The sequence below is a fragment of the Panthera tigris genome, chromosome B2, assembly GCF_018350195.1.
Source record: "Panthera tigris isolate Pti1 chromosome B2, P.tigris_Pti1_mat1.1, whole genome shotgun sequence".
Taxonomy (NCBI): domain Eukaryota; kingdom Metazoa; phylum Chordata; class Mammalia; order Carnivora; family Felidae; genus Panthera; species Panthera tigris.
In genome coordinates, this window is record NC_056664.1 from 123,669,593 (window position 1) to 123,687,515 (window position 17,923).

The 17,923-nt window shown below is 43.1% G+C and overlaps 1 protein-coding gene across 1 annotated transcript; it reads right to left on the reverse strand.

The window, feature by feature from the left end:
• Window positions 1-534: 534 nt before the first annotated feature.
• Window positions 535-16,236, reverse strand: LOC102958329 (p53 apoptosis effector related to PMP22). The gene is made up of 3 exons (XM_042985356.1): window positions 15,873-16,236; window positions 5,668-5,808; window positions 535-2,005 (listed from the first exon to the last, which is right to left on the reverse strand). Exons 1-3 carry the CDS (start codon window positions 16,084-16,086, stop codon window positions 1,779-1,781), a joined length of 582 nt encoding a protein of 193 aa, XP_042841290.1. The 5' UTR covers window positions 16,087-16,236; the 3' UTR covers window positions 535-1,778.
• Window positions 16,237-17,923: the final 1,687 nt, after the last annotated feature.

A 17,923-nucleotide genomic window follows, 5' to 3' on the forward strand; every position in this document is an offset into this window, starting at 1 on the left:
CATCTGGAGCTATGGGAAATCTCTCAGTCCATTTCCCTCTGGTGGCAGCAATGGATAGATACCTGTGTACCGGGTGCTAGTCATTAAAGAGGTCCGGGGAGGAGACTAATAGAATCCATTAAAGTTCATTCAAAAATTGTTATTGGAAACCTCAAATGAGCAAGACCCTTAAAACTAAGAAAAAGCTACTTTTCATTTTATCCAACACTCTTATTATTTTGCCCCACTCAAAGCATTTTTTAAAAATTCCCTTCTCCTGGCACCTAGGTGGCTTAGTCAGTTGAGCGTCTGACTCTCGATTTTGTCTCTGGTCATGATCTCATGGTTTGTGGGTTCAAGCCCCATGTCAGGCTCCGAGCTGACAATGTGGAGCCTGCTTGGGATTCCCTCTCTCCCTCGCTCCCTGCCCCTCCCCCACCTGTGTGGGTGTTCTCTCTTTCCAAATAAGTAAACTTAAAAAAAATATTCCCTTGCCCAGAGTTGAAAAAAGAAAAAAGCAAAGCCAAAAACTACAAACTAGAAACAAGATTAGAACACCTGGTTTATTGGGGAAAATTCATAATGAAAACAGCAATGGTTTATTCTGAAACTTACAAAATAATAATTTGGTATATAAAATGAATTGGTTTTCATTATGTAAGAACAAATGGTAAAAAAAAATAATAATAGTCAACGCGATATATCATATATTTGCCATTCAGAGAAACCTCACATCCCTGATTTCTCCCATTGTATGTTCTATATCAAATATTTTAAATCTCTTTTCCAAGGAAGACCAGGTTTGTAACTACATTTAAGGTGTTGTTTACAATTGCCATCTATCAGAAGCTGTGTCTATATGATTAGAGCCCAGTCAAACCTGAGATGAAGAATTCAAGCCATTTCTTCTCCTGACGCTGTCTTCATGCTACTTTGTGATAGGAATGGCCCTCCTGATGCTTCAATAAACAACCAAATCACACCTGTCAGCCGCGATGAGTTAGACCCAGCCCAGCTTTCAATCAGATCTGTGTTCCCGAACATATAGACACAAAAGAGTACAGATTTATGAATTCAGCACTTTCCCACACCCCAACCCTACAAGCCACTTCAAAAGAGAAAATTTCGTCTTAACATTTCACTACGTAAGGAGGCCTGACTACGGCAGCAGGCTTTGGCTATGAAAGAAAACGTTCGTAGATGTCATATCAAGTTAACATGAAGTTTTGAAAAAAAAAAAAAAAATCAGGATATTAGTTAGAAATTCTCACAAATGGTATGCATTTAGGAAACTATTTTGCTTCTTTAAATAGGTGAAGGCTTGAAAAATATATTTTTTGTATTTCTTGTAGAATAGTTGGTCACTGACAATTTTTACTAATACTGCTCTCTTCTCGTTGGCTTTTAATAGACCCAGTCCATTCCACCTGAGAAAAACAGAAACCTGATCAGGTCACACCAATCTTTGAAGCCTTCTCATTTTTTACCGTATAAAGGGGTTACGTTTCATATTCATATTCTTTTACAAATGCAGTATAAATGGTATGGGTAGAAATAAGGAGATACGGGCATATTACAGGTAATTAAAAGAAGTAAGTTTTGTTTACAAACATATATAAAAGGTGAATATGAAACTGTACCGCCATTTAAGAAATATTTTCTCCCAAGTTATTTAGCATTGACTAATTTAATGATATGCACACTGCCCACCAAATGGGTTCGAAGGACGCTGAGGAAGACAGTTTCTTGCTCTGGGATCCATCTTGGCAGCATCGAGTTTCTTCTGCTCACTCCCCACCTTAGGCGGATGTGTAGAAGTACCTGGGCTTAGCATTGCCCAAAAGGTCATCTTCATAGTTGGGAAGGCAACAGAAGAAGAAGGCACAGCCGATCAGGATAATCGTGGCCGCCCACCCAAAACCATAGGCCCAATTATAGATGTAAGTGACGGCAGGGTTGGCATGAAGGTCGAAGGTCTGGGTGTACTTCACGGGGTAAATTACCAAGGAGATGATCTGGAAGACAGCTGAAGGGAAGAAAAACATCCCAAAGAGTGAATATGGACGCATGGATGAATGCGTGGTAACAACAGATTAACTCCCTCTTCCACGATGTCTTTGCCTTTACATAACCGTTAAATCCACTTCGTTCTAATGAAAGTGACCGGGGGAATGCAGTTAATCATGAGCCAACACAGGTTATTGAGTGTTGTATGTCAGAGATACCTGGCACTGAGCAGAACACTGAATATACAAAATACAGAGAACAATTAGGGACTCTCTCGGTAGTACCTGTGTATGCATTACGTTTACTAAAGTAAAAGGTGCAAAACTATAGTACAGAGTAGAAAGCAGTGTGGTACCGAAGAGTATTTTTTCATCTCGGTAATTCCTGTGCCAAACACAGTTCATATTTTCCGTGTTAGCAACAGTAATATGTACGCATATACACACATGTGTGCACACAACACATACGTGAGACAATGTTGATAATACTACACCACTGGAATAGTCATTTAATAAACGAGTGACTAAGTGGCAGGCACAGCAAGCCAATGATGCGAATGACCAATGTAGGGAAGCACCAGAAAAGCCTGCAGAGGAGGCAGGAATCTGAAGAATAAATAGAAATGGAGAGATGGAGGTCGGAGGCAAGAATGTTCCAGGATGGCGGGACGGGAATTCAAGAGGGGAAGAGTCAGTGCCTTGGGGAAGTGGAAGGAAGATATAAGAAAGAATGCACAGACCCAGAAGATTTCTAAGCTCTTTGGTAGAAGAGTCACCTTATTACAGTTATTATTCATCATATTGGCATTTTAAGCAAATTTAAAAAAATACAAACTTGATTAAATCTATTTTTGTCTTATTTCCCAATGAGCATGCATAACTCTACAAAGCTGTAACGAGCCTCCACACGCTATGCTGCGTTCTTGCATTCTCTCACGCCATAGTTCACCCGTGCATTGTTACGTCATTGGGCATGAACGCATTTTCAATCTGTGACACTGAGACACCAGTCTGCACCCAGAGGGGCCAGCTGGCTGTGCTCTGGAGACCGGAGAGTGCTCACTCCTCCTCCTTTCACCGAAATGCTTTCTGCCAGCTCCACGAATGCATCCTCAAAGTCATTTTCTTTTCCTTTTTTGTTTTTTTATTGCTAGAAAGGCCATCAGTGTTTCCACATCATGGTTTGTTCCTTCTGTTTTTCAACTCAAAATATTTCCCTTCTCTGGCAATTTAAGAAGAGCGATCTTGGTGCAGATCTTAACATTTCTCTGTTTCTTATATGCTTTAAATGGCAAATTCTTACTTGTGAAGTTTATTATTTACTGCAAAATATTGCGTAAGACATAAAAGCAACCCTTGCCTATATTATCTTCAAATTCCCCTGGTCATAAATGTTAAATATCGTTCACTACCTGTTTCAGTTCATCATATGTAAAGTTCTTACGATGATTTGGATCCATTTCTGCACAATCTTTATTGTATCGGTACTCAATTTTTCAGATAGTAACCCCAAGACATACATAAAAATAATTGTTGCTGCGAAATATTTCTTAGAAGTCCAGTAGGCCCTAACTGAACGTTGCTAACCACTAAAAGTACACTGAAGATTCCTAGGCCTTTCCCTCTTCTATAAACATGCCCCGTTCTACTTATCACACTCTCAAGGCAAAAATGAGGACTCAGTCGTAAGGTGAGAAGGCAGAATTAAGCAGGACCATATGCAGTGAAGCTGTGGGAGTTTGCCAGAATTAGTCTTCCTTACAACAGAAACTCCTGCAACCCTGTCGGCTCGAGCTGGCCCTTCCCAGATCGTAATGTTTTTAACGCTAATATGGAGGGAAGAGTTTAATTGGGATTTTTTTTAAATGATGGCAAATTCCATACAACATCATGTTTATCATGTAACCACTGGTTACGTGTACCATTCGCCGGCACTAAATACGTTCCCAAAGTTGGGCAATCATCACCACTATCTCTACCTAAAACTTTTTCAACATCCCCAACCTAAACTCTGCTTACCCCTCCCTCTCTCAGCCCCTGGTGAGCTTGGATCTACTTTCCGTCGCATAAGTGAAATCATCAAATACTTGCCCTCTGTGTCTACCTTGTTTCTCTTAGCATAGGATTTTCAAGGTCCATCCACACTGTAGCATATATCAGAGCTTTATTCCTTTTGATGGCTGGATAATACTCCATCATATGTGATATACCACATTTTCATTTAACATTTCCTGCAACACTTGGGTTGTTTCCACCTTTTGGCTGTTGTGAATAATACTGCTATGACCATGGGTGGACAAACATGTCCAAGTCCCTGCTTGTTCAAGTCCCTGCTTTCAGTTCCTTGGGATACATACGGAGAAGAGGCATTGCCGGGTCATATGGTACCAACTAGGGTTTTGCAATGAACATGAATGTCCCAGTGTTATTTCTAATGGTGATTAAAATAGGCGCCCATCTAGTCTTCTAAGGCATGTGAAAGGAAGACACATCGCGTGTGTTGGTTTGATAAAGTCTTATAAATTTAACTACGAAAGCCAAATAGAAGCGGAAATAGGATTCAACAAGATTCTTCATGTTTTGTGATTCCAAACCACTTCTGGTTTTAAAATAGTATTCGAAAAGCAAACTTTGAGACATAGGGAACATTGGAGTAAACCTTATGTTTCAATCAAGGGAAATTCTCCAAGGTAAAGGTGAGGGCCGGACCTGTACGGGCTGGTTCTCTGAGGCCACCTCCTTCTTGTCAGTCAGGACCCTTTTCACCCCCAACTTGTTCTGCCCAGGCTCTGCGATTACCCTCCCTAAGCTCAGGGAACCCAGAACGGGGCGGTCTCCCTCCGGGCTCACGCTTGATCTTATGCACCTCTTCTAATCACAAGGCTTCTGACTTGTTCCAAGACCATCTGCTCACTCTGTACTTGTACTCCAGGTCTGTAGCTGGATTTCTGCTTTGGTCCCTCGAGCCTAAGTTGGTACCTTGAGAAAAGACCTGTGGATTTTCTCTTCCTCAGAAAATCCAGTGTTGCATCTAAATTCAGTTCTGCGGCTGAGGTCCCTAGTGCCAGGATCCCACCTAAAATTTCAAATAAATCTTGCTCCTAGACTCCTAGTTCTTGCATTCCATTAATAAATGTTCACTCTGACCGCACTCACCTACATAACTAAATTCCCATCCCCCAGAACTGGCTCTAAGATACAAAATGGCAATCCCAGTCCGGGCGCCTCCTAGAGTCTCCCGTCCCACCACAGAAACCCTTTCTATGCCCCACTATATCATAAGCTTGTAACATCCTTCAATAAGTAAAATGGCTCTGGGACATTCCAGCCCCCTCAGCAAGGGGATCAAGGAGGCCAGCACTGGGATCGCTATGGAAACACTACACTTCCAGGGCTGACTCAGCCCTGGTCCCTCAAGGTAGGGGTGTCGCTGGACATGGGGTCATCTATAAGCGAGAGCAGCATGCAGAGTGACAACCTTCCTCCCTTGGATGGAGGACATGTAATACCGTCTGAGCCACAGGAGGAAGGGGACCTAGATCTTAAGACACGTGACTGTTACTTCTGCCCTTGGTGACACATTTTCTGCAAACAGATCAGGAAGTGTAATTGTCAAGGGTCATGGGAGAGACAGTACGATAGTGATGCCTACTGAAGGTATGAATTGCTGACATAGTCTTACCAGCCAGGGCCAGGAGGCCTCCAATCACTCTCAGAAAGACAAGCATCTGGGGTCCACAGAGGGCAAAGAAGGAGAGGATGAAACAGATCACCAGGATGATAAAGCCACAGAAGAGCATGGCAGCGGCTGCCCGTCCCCACGCTGTAAGAGAAAAGAAACGGTAATTAATAAGACAGACATGCCAAATTTAAAAATCACTTGTCGAAGCATCAGTAGGAGTTTTTTGCTCTCTGCTCATTATATCTGGGCGCAAGGACAGCTTTTCTGACAGCACGTAAGCGTCTCCGTATCTCAAGGGAAGAAGAGGCAATTCGTGCGGAGGGTGCCCTATACGTTGCTACACAATAATGCCTTCTCCCCTCAGAGTTCGGGCAAATGTTTAGATCTCTGAAATGAAAGTTCAAACTCATCAAACTGTTTCTCACGTAATAAAAAGGCCACATAAACAGGTATCTTTAAAAGGTTCACTCAAGTTCTAACACAACGCAACTATAGTAAACATTTTTTATATTGAGCAATTAAATTAGAATCCCGTTAGGAAATGGTTCAAATACCTTGACAAAACATCATTGTTTCGTATTAATGTTTGGTTCTGTGCCAAAATAATCACTGAAATCATCTGCCTCATGACTAGGCAGAGATGTGAAATAGAACAATTTAATTATGAAGAAGCTGTGACTTCATAACAAGTTTAGGTACAAATATACCCAGTTGCTAGTCTAAATTTTAACGTCTTGAACTATTCAGGATATATTTGCACAAGAGCTCTTAGTTATTGATATTGGCCCTCAAAGGCCTCAGGATGAAGTGACAATTGATTTCTGGGTTTGAAAATCTGCACGGGCACCTCCAGTCCCGTGTCGTTCTACCTTCAGCCTGTGGAAATATGGAGAGCCATGATACCCTGGCCAACAACCCCAGCCAATAATTCCCACCGCACAACCTGCACGAATTTCTCAAATCTCTTCACATACAACCTCTCTAGAGGGCCTAACACTGATGGTGTAATCGCTCTGTGCCAGGCTCTGTGCTAAGAACCTGACATGCCTTAGTTCACAGAATCTTCACAATCTTTTTAAGGTTCATACTATCATCACTACTTTAGCAGGGTGCCTGGCTGGCTCAGTCGGTAGAGCATGGGACTCTTGATCTCAGGGTCATGAGTTTGAGCCCCACCTTGGGTGTAGAGTTTACTTAAAAATCAAAGACCTTTATCATCATTTCTTTAGAAATGAGTATATACGAAGGCTTTGAAAGTTCAAATAACCTGTCACGTAGCCACACGGCTGATAAGTGCTTCAGGCAAGTTCCATTTCCAGCCTGTCTAAATCCGAAACATGATTCTTTTTAGATCTATAATTTACATACCATAAAATTCACTCTTTCAAAGTATGCTCCTGCTATAGTCACAGGGTTGTGTAACCATCACCGCTTACGATTCCAAAATTTTCATCCCCCCAAAAGAAGCTCCATACGTGCCCCCCCCCACCCCTTTCCTCCAGCTTCTGGCAACCATTAATCTGGTTTCTGTCACTATCAATTTTCCTGTTCTGGACATTTCATATACACGGAATCCATACTGCATGGCCTTTTGTGACTGTCTTCTTTCACCTATTGTGTGGCCAGTCTGCATTTTATTTATCCATCCATTCACTGATAGACGAACACGCACTCTTGATTTACTCTTTTACTGCACTCAAAAAAGCGAGTCATGTGCTCATCTGCCCTGGTTTTATTCCTCCTCGAGCACCGCTTGGCTGACAAATTCATCCTCCCTTAATTCTAGGTCATTTGGTCACAGTGGAAGACACAGGGGGCAAAAGCAACAGGGGCTCAGAAGCCAGCCAGACTTCATGTGCACCCTGCCTCTGTCACCAATTAGCCACCATCAGCCTGCACATCTGCTAACCTGGGCTAAAAATGCCTTCTTTCCACATTACTGTGAGGAGGACAGCCCTTGTGTGAAAAGTCAGGGAGCTAGGAAGGCTCCAGCCTTTACCACTCGAAAAGTTCCTTGCGTATTATTCCTCTGACTTTTCTCCAGTACCTCACCTTTCTCCATTTTCTTTCTGTATTTCTTTACTTCTGCACTTCTTTCCATTCGTTCTCGTTCCTCAGTTACCCACTGCATGTTTACATCATCATCTGTTATAGACAAACTTTCTCCAACCACCACGCTCCTTCCAGATCTTCCTCTAGGTTTAGGAATGACTGGGGTGTAATAGGTTATTAAGAAGAGAACACATTTTTATATGTCTCAGAAATACCATGTTTTCCCACAAACTATCCCTTAGTGGCCTGCAAGATGAGGCAGAGACAGAGCATGAGTGGGCCTATTTTATATTTATAAAATTTTTTTATAATCTTATATATTTTTTATTTATATTTTATATATAATTTTTTATTTATATTTTATAATTTTCATTACTTTCCTCCAGACCTTTTTTGCTCTTTCCGGAGATCGATCGGAGGTCTTAGGGGCAAGATAAAATAGAAATGTTTTATTTTAAATCAGAAATGAATAAAGCCAGAATGTGAAATGTTCTCACTTTTTTCCTCGTCCTTCAAGTAAGGTAACTTGCAAGAGAAGTGGGATTGTGCTATGGAAAGAATAGTAATCAGACCATGTCAAGGTCGAGCCCATAGATCACGGTGTCAAAATCATCAGTGGTGCTTATTAAAAATACAGATTCCCGTGACTCCCTCCAAGCCCAACGGATCATAACTCAAGAGGTAGTACCCAGGAATCTGCGCCTTACTGACATCTCTTACATCCATACTAAAGTTTGAGAAGAACTAAGAGAGATGATTAATCTCCTTATAAAAAACAGAGCACTGCCAAAAAAAAAAACATGTAACTTTCGGTATATGACCCACTGTCGATTACAGTCTCATTTCTACGGATTTTTATGGCTACTATCAATCATTAAATCCAATTATCCAATTACCTAATTCAAAGCTAAATCCAATTATCAAATTCAAAGAAGCAGACACTGATTTTGCCTTTTAAGTTGAGTTCACAGGTTAGAAACTGCCATGAAAGGCAACCAATCTGTATAAGCATATGGAGGAGAGCAAACATAATGAAAACTTGCGTAGCAGAATGTGAGTCTTCAATAATAACAACAAAAAAACCTTCCTAACAAGGAACATATTTTGCTGACCAAACTCTGACAGTCACAGATTAAGGTTTGAAAAGTATAGCTAACTAAATGATGAGGGATGTAGCTATGACGAGTAGTATTAATAATTATTCCTGTTTATTTGGGGAAGATTAACACAGATTATCCCCATTCCCACTCCCTCTAACATGATAGCTGAAGCGTAATTTACACTTCGTTTCACGTACTTGAAAGGAATTTAGAAAATAGTGAGCCCCTTCGCCTACCCTGAAGCCAACAGGTGAACACAAATATGAACACAGCCCATTTTAAGAACTTTGCCTAAGCTGTGTGAAATAATCCAGTAGTGTCTTGTTTACTTTAAACGCTGAGTCTGAGAAAATCAAAATGGCAAAGTAAGTGGCCTTTTGTCTTGAGAAAGGCTTCCCTGGAAGCAGAACATGTGATAACCTGCTCCTGCAGCACGGAAACACCCACACTGAATCATTTAATTCAGAAGACAGAAACCTTGGCACAGTTTTGAAGACCTGGCTGATGAGCGATGAGTAAGGCAATCTGCCCTCTCCTATCAATGACTGTTTTGCTGTAAAATGATGAGATGGACCCTACCTGGTCTGATCAAGGTCATCCCAGCCCAACATTCCTCCCGAGAAGGGGGCCGACAGCCATGCAGACTTACAACATGGCAAATCTCCCCGACACACATTGTGAAAAGTTAAGTCTGCACCCCGAGTACTTTTGGTTTCACTTAATTACCCAGAATGAGCCTAATACCTACAAATGTATCCAACCCTTTTAGGAAGGATTTCTATGTTTGTATTATACCATGGTCTAAATTATACCGTATTTACCAACCCCAAGAGGAAAACATCTTAAAGCTATTTCTTCCATGAATGTACAGATGGATGGTCCTTGGCTCTTCGAAGGCAGACTGTCCATCTTTATTCTGAAGACAAGTCTGTTCTCCATTATTATTTTGTACACAAAATGTTATTGTCTTTCCTAATTATGGTTTGCGACAGACAGCAGGGAGGATTCTCACTGTCAATTAGCCCTCGCCGAACAGAGACCACAAATCACTCAGTATTACAGGTACACGGATGCTATGTTTCCGTGCAGGAATGTTTTTTGTTTGTTCTGTCTCCTTAAGGGAAGACCAATTTGGTGTTGTATATAACCTATTACATCCTAAATTTATTTTCTAAGTGCCACTTGGAGAAGTTCATATTGTTAAAGAGACCAGCCACTTTATAAACCCACTTTTAAATAAGATTCATTAAAGACCCATTTGGATAAAGAACAGCCTACCTAATTTTGCTCTCACTTGCAAAGATTCAACATCAGATCGACACCAATGGTCACTAATGTAATTCTGAGTTTTTCCTAGAAAATGCTTTTAAGTTTTTTGTACGAGAAAAATGCTATTATCTTTTTTCCAGGGATGACATTTGAAAATGCAATGTTACAAGACAAATACAGCTAGGAAAAGACCAGTAAGGTCAACGGATAAGAAAGGAGCGAGAAAAAAAAAAAAAAAAGAGGAAAAATAAATACCTTGAATGCCACGCTGGAAGCCATAAATCAAACTGAAGTTTGTGAAAAGGAAAAAAAAAAGAAAAAACAACTTATAGACGAGAGCACTACTAATATTTTTAGCATTGTGGGTAATATTTTAGAGACGGTCACTAATTGTTCCTCCAAAGTTAATTTTTCTTTTAGTGGATTTGCTGCATTCTTCAGTAGTTTTACATGTGGGCACCCAACACCGACCATGACAGTCTGATCTAGCTAGCCCCTTACTCAGTACCTTGCAGATGCCCACCTGTCGCCCAATTAAAGTAGAATCCCTTTCCAGAACAAAAGATCCATCTATTAATAGGGAAGGGCCTACCTAATAAATCTGAGCTTTGATCAGATCTCATACTATTTGTATAGAGTTCTTTAGGTCAGATAGACTCTTTATGTCATAGACTGAAAACTGGATAAAACCATGATTACAAATTACACAGTTCCTGTCTACAAATAAGTATACACATAGATGGAATATATATTCAAAAAGCCTGGTGCATGCCCAATGAGGAGGTAATCTGCAGGAATATGGACCAGTGCTTCTGAAACTATACAGTGCTTACGCTTCACCTGGGGACCTTGTTAAAATGCAGATTCTGGTTCAGAAAGTGGGGCCTGAGATACTGAGTGCCCAGTAACCTTCCAGATAATGCTGATGCGGCTGGTCTGGACACTTTGAGTAGCAAAAATCTTGCGGGCAACTCATAACAGACCTCCAAAAAAAATTACATAGGAAGAAGTGATTTTGCAGAAGCTTTAGAAGACAAGCAAAGCAACGTCAGAGGCACGTGCGACAGCATCCAGTTGGTGTGAGATTCTTTACGTGCTCTACATTTTCTCCTGAAACTGAGCCAGATGATAACTACTTACCGCTGTGTTTTTACAGAACGATGATACTTTGCCCCGTTATGGTCTTCTTTGAAAGTCTCCGTGGGGAAACCATCCATCCCATACGGGAAGATGTGAAAACGGAGAATTGCTCCCTCAACTTGGACAAGATGACTAGCAGGGAACTGGGGATCAACGGTCACATATTTGAAAGTCTGTCAGATGAAGAAGGCTGGGAAGGAGAATTTACACGGAAGCACATTTGAGCTCCATCGGCGTAAGACGAGTACTTTTAAACAAAGAGCAGCGTCCAGGGAACTGAATTAAGTTGCGAACGAAGGGAAGAGGGCTCCGCTCATCGTGGGTGGTGTTGATGAGCACAGGCTTTGGTGAAAGTGTGAACAGGTGCACTCTTACGCCCTTCTAATTCTCATAGCCTGTGAGTCTGTGCCCGCTTGCACGGAGAAAACAAGTTAGGTCACTAAAAAGGGAGTGAGGCTCTCGGGCGATTACTGCTAAGTGCAGCAAATGGCTAGGTCACAAGTTCCCACACGTCTGGATTTTATAAATGAACACACATATCTATGCTTTAATTCGGAAAATCAACGGAGTGGCCAACCTTTATTTTTCTGTGTAAAGACATGAACACACACCCACAAACAGTAACCTACCTACTAATGCCTAATTTCATAAAACAATAACATTTCAATATCTCACCCTACCTCTCTGCAAAAAGGCCTCAAGAGCATAGTCTCAAAATGAACTCTTCTACGTTCAATTTCGCCTAATGTAAACCTATTCACTTTGTACTTATGTTTCTCATTTCCTGTACATTTTAAGAACCATAGGGCTAAATGATCTAAAAATATTCACATAATAAATACTCTGATTCTTGGACTTATCCAAGACTGAGTTCATGTAAAAAAAAAAAAAAAAAAAAAAAAACCATTCAATGCATTCTGTGGTAGTCGAAGGGCGTCTGGTAAAATGAAGCTCTGAACTTGTGAGTTCAGATCTAAAGCAAGCACTCTTGGACTTGGCTGTACTGACTCCCCACTGCCATTCTTGGTGCATAAACTCATCGCCATTATGCCGGTGCATAAATCCAACTCCATCAGTCTCCACCCTGACAAGCCAGAGCTTGCTTGGGCTTTAGAATCTGTATCACTGACACTTAAAATATCTTCCTGATGTATTTTTTTTCTTAAAGACGGGGAATAAAAGGTGCGGACGGTACAAAAACAGTCTGCATGAACATGCATCCCAATTTAATTTTGCATTTTATTTACATGTGAAATTCGAACAATTATTTCAATGTTCTTTTCCTGTTTGGAGAAATATAAATGTGAGGTTCTTTCTATGCTCTACATGCTCATGATGTTTTAAAAAATTAAACAAGTATCTGTTAAGCTGGGTATCTATTTAGTTGTTAATACCATGTAAAAACAAATATCCAGCTTATAATTTGGTTGATTTATAAGGAAAAATGAGGGGATGTGGCAATCTGAAATTCTTTAAAAATCTGTCAATAACCATGAGGAATATAATATTCTGCATTTTACATAGTTCTAAGGAACTATCTCCCTTTATAAAAACATCTATGTTATTAGTATTATTGCCAATACTTGAAGAATAATCTGTTTTTAATATCAAAATGAGCATATTAATGTTATGAATATTAATACGAAGAGATGGTCAAGCGCTTTGTAATAAAAAGGTATATTTTCTTGAAAGTTACAATGGTAGTTACATGTGTGGCTTAAAGTTACCTGGGTGCTCAGTAGGTTAAACATCCGACTTCGGCTCAGGTCATGATCTCGAGGTTCATGAGTTCGGGTCCCGCATCAGGCTCTGTGCTGACAGCTCAGACCCTTGAGCCTGTTTTGGATTCTGTGTCTCCCTTTCCCTCTGACCCTCCCTGCTCATTCTCTGTCTCTCTCTCTTTCTCTTAAAAATAAATGAAACAATAAAAATAATTGTTTTAAGTTACAATGATAAGTCATGTTGATGTTCTAGTACATTTCAAGAAGTTTTTAAAAAGTAGATGTACAAAAGTCAATCCTCTGTATTGAGATATTTTAATTAGAGCCATCCACCTTACTCTTTGTTGTGTTTATACGTACGTGGGAGTGTGTGTAAACTGCTCACTACATTTTAGATAAACCTCCCATAAACACGTTTTCCACAAAGCCTTACTGGGGTTATCTGAAAATCTCCAGGGTTCAGAGATGCCTAGATAATCGCCCTATAGTGTAGGAATACACAGTTTTTACACCTGTTAAGGAAGCCAACATCCATGGCAGAAAATGAAGTGAAAGTGTAATAAACACTCCAGCTCATCTCTGACCAGAATAGCCTGAAATGGACCTCTCTTTGAGAGTTCACATCAGTATTCTTCTTCCCACGGTTGCCTAATGACCATGACCGTGGATCCTGGATTCATGATTTGATTCCAGGTCTAGAGCAAAAGCTGCATCGAACACGTTATTGGCACTTGCTTCTCTTTGCAAACGTCACAGGAATAACTGAACTGAGATGTTAATGCCACTGCCCCCTTACGGAAATCAGTCCTGCCGCATCATACAGGTAACAGATTTTTCAAGACCCGCTTGGAAAACTGAACTTTACCAAAAACCAGTTTCTTTTTTTCTTTTAAGTTTATGTATTTTGAGAGAAAGAGAGAGAACGTGAGTGGGGGAGGGGCAGAGGGAGAGCGAACCCCAAGCAGGCTCCACACTGTCAGCGCGGAGCCTGATTTGGGGGCTCAAACCCAAGAAGGGTGAGATCATGACCTAAGCCCACATCAAGAGTCAGAAGCTCAACGGACTGAGTCGCCCAGGCGCCCCACCAAAAACCAATTTCTATGTCAAATCGAAACATAGTTTATGGACTGGATCAGTGTTGTCTTTACAATTAAAAAAAGTTAATGCTTTAGCCTTCTAATTAAAAATTGCACCAACAAAACCTGCTTATTCCCTTCCACATACAAAGCACTGTATCATTCTGAGGCTGGAGGAGCCACGCCCTGGGAAGGTGAGCTCATCCTCCAAGTCCAGAAAAAATAAGAACTGCATTGTGTGAGTTTCACAAGAGGGCTGTAGCCACAGCCAGGGAGAGCCGTGCAGGCTAGATCATGTCCCAGCAGCAGTGCTGATGGCCGTTCTGGCAGCACCTCTCTTCCAGCCTAACCTTCACATGCGGAGGACTGCAGAGTACTCTGTGGGTCTGTATTAGTCTCTGTTCTGACGTCTGATCATCAAGTCCGTTTGAAAGAACACATCTGTATAAGCAGTCTTCGTAAGTCCCCCGGAGAGACTGAGTTCCACTGCATTTTGGCTAAAAGATACAGATGTATGACTTCAAAGAAATTAATTCCCTTTAAAACCCTAAAAGCTCTGAGATACTAGAAACCCCGTCAGGCGTTCTGTTTGTTTTAAGAGAGGAAAAACACAGACTTTAAGGCAAGCAGGAATTCCTTGCGGTCTTTACATTTTATTACCTGCTAATGAGGACCATGCCTCCCTTTGTGGGGCAAGCTCATGGTGAGAACTTCCAAACAATTCCGCAGTAGATAAGATACAGCACCAGGCTCTGGATACGGGTCCCCAGAACCAGAAATAAACTGGGTACTTCGAAGTCCTAGGCCACTTCAGAGTAAAGAATCAAGTCAATCGCCCTAGCAGGGAATGGAGAAAGGCAGGGCAGGCTTCTTCCTCGGTTTTGAACTCAGTTGCTAAAGCCCCATTCGAGAGCACTTGGCTTTCAGTTGGGAATTAGGCTCGTACTTAAACACTCCTCTCCAGCACCCCAGGCACACACGGCTAATCACAATAGATCCCAGCCGTTTTTGGCAACTACCCTTCGTGGGGGGTGGCAGCGGGCAAGAATGTGCCCCTTTCCAGTGGCGCCGATTAAGTAAAACATCCAGGCTGCTCCATGCTGGAAAAATAAAGTTAACTCCAACTGCAGTATATTAAATTTGTCAACGCTGCTTCATTTTGCTGGTGTAGAAGATGTGTTTGCTGTGTAGATTTCAAATCAGATGAAAATAACTGAGTTTTCTCAACAGCAATGCCGTACTTAAGTCAAAAAGACACCCCCTAAAAACAAAAAAAGAACCAGAACTAGCCTGCTCCTTAAAAGAACCGCAGTACCCATTGAAATCATAACTGCTAACACTTTCGCCAGAAAGGCCTTTTTTTTTTAATCGAGTAAGAGTTGCTTTCACTTAGTTCAAGCCAAAGGAATACACCGACCTTGGGGAAGGCGCGTACATTTTCATCTTACAAGGAATCAGAGGAGGCGGTGGCATAATGGCAAGAGAGTTCACTAGGTCTCAAGAAAATAGACTTTGTTCATTGTATTTACTCATCTAAACCTCTTTGATGGCTGAAAAATCACCTTTTGCATGTCACCGACAAACCCTACAAAAAAATAGTTTGAACCAGGGCCATTTTCGCCCCGCTTTGAGCCTGGTTTTGGCCACTCAAAGCTGCTACTGCTTTCTTTTGCTCGGGTCGGATGCCTAACCTAAGCTCTAAATAGATTTTTTTTTTTTTTTTTTTTTTTAATCACTCACTACCTCTGCCCCGGTTCACTCCTTTCGCCTAGGGCGGCCTCCGAAGGCCGGAGGCCGCGCACGCCCAGCCGCAGCCCAGAGGGCTTCCCGGAGGCGGCGGCACTCACCGTACTCCATGAGGCTCTGGCAGCCATCCTCGTAGGACCCGCTGCCGCCGCCCTCGTGGAAGCATCGCCACCACAGGGAGGACGTCTGGATGTGTTCGCTCGACTGCAGCCAGCCGCGGCCGGCCAGCGCGATGATGTCGAAGGCGATGGCGCTGAGCAGCAGCAGGGGCAGGATCCACCTGCAGCGCTCGCAGGCCAGGCCGCAGCGCAGCATCTCGACGGTGGCGGCGCGGAGGAGAGGAACGCGCGGGGCTCGGTCGCCGGCGGAGAGTGGCCCGCGAGCGCAGGCAGCGCGACAAAAGGGAAGAGGCCGCGGGGAGGCGGCTCCCGGAGGACGCGGCTCGGGGCGCCGGGGCCCCACCTAGATTCCGGTGACTCACGGCGCGCCGCCCCGACCTGCCCGGCCGGCCGGGGTGCGCGCGGGGAGAGGCGGGGCCGGGCTCGGGTTACACCGGGCGTGGGTGAGCCTGGCCCGCCCGCGCCGCCCTGGAGCCGCGGGGGGCCGGCGCCCGGCCTGGGAAGGGGGCCCGGGGAAGGGTGGGGGGTCCCGGCTGCAGCCCCGCGCGCCTCTGCGCCTCCCCACTGCCCCGTTCCCCGGCCTCCTTGAGCCTCTCACGCCAAATGTGGTTCTCCGTGCCTCGCCGGGTGCACGTTTTCATCCGAGCCAACCAGCTAAATATTTCATCCCCGAGGCCGGATGATGGTCTGATTTTCAACAATCCTGCCTTCAGGTTTCAGGCAGTTTGACATGGGTGTCCACGTTGTACCTGTGGGTCAGTGCCGCGCTCCGGTTGAACGCGTGCGCAACCCAGGAGCCGGTCCCTGACCCTCCTAAGCAGAGGTGGGCACTTCCTCTTGCTCTCCACCTTTGTACCTTGTACCGTGGCTCGCTTTTATCTGTTTATGTACTCGCCTTTCCTGCTGGGTCTGGAGCTCTTCGCCAGCAGAGGCCAGGTTTTATTCAACACAGTGGCTGGCGCTGTGTCTGGGTCTTAGGGGGAGCTCAAAGAAACATTTAATGTCTGAACGCACAGGATTTAACAGATGCCACCCCAGTCTTGGAAGCGCTTTGTCTTGGCTTCCCAGATAGGTTCAGGTTCCGATCTGCGGCAGTCCACTCTCCGCCACAAACCTGTCCCTATGGAAGCCCCACTTAATCTCCTCTTTTCCTTTACTATTTTGAGGTTTCTCCAAATGAAAGCCATAGGTCAGCATGCAGCCAGCACCTAAAATCCCACCTCCAGTGTCCCGGCCCTGCTTCTGTCACCACCATGACTCGGGTGTGGTAGGGAGGGTGGGGTGGCAGCCGGGAGTGGCACTGAGGAGAAACAGATTCTCAGTGTCAGGCCCCACGGTGGCCTTGGGCAAATTATGAAAAACATCCCACGAGGGTCACATCTTACCTTTCACCTCCACAGATCTCCACTGAATCCCACCCATTTGTTATAAAAGACTTCGCAATGTTTAAAATTTAGTCCTCTGTTTCACTTCGGTACTCTCGATAGAAACAGAGGACTATTTTGCCTTAAGCAGCTCTCCGACAATTGTTGAGGACTCATGAAATAAAAGTGCTGAGGAAGTTAGTGTTTGAAACCACATGAAAAAAAATTTCCCCAGCCTTAATTTTACATGAACCGAATTCACATATTTTCCTTAGAGGCCAATATTTTCACTTTGAAAGAAGAGCATGGGGGTGGGGGGAGGGCTTCTGCCAAGAGTTAACGGCCTACGGTGGAGATTGTGTAAAGAAAATAAGTTCTCAGGGTTTTCAAAAGTTAGGCAAATATTTGTTTGAGTAGCTGTATCTATAGTATATTTGTGAGGGAAGAAATCAGATTCTTACAAATCAAATAGAGTACTCATCAGGAGCAAAGTGGTGTTAGACAAAATGAGAGTTTCATTGGTCTTAATATCTCTAAATGATTTGGGACTAGATATACCTTCTTTCTCTTGTTCCAATAGATTTGAGGGAAAGAGAGTATTAATGAGGTGAAAGAGAGCAGAGTAGCTCTTCGGAATTTCTGGAAGAGACTAAACCCGCCCTGTCTGGA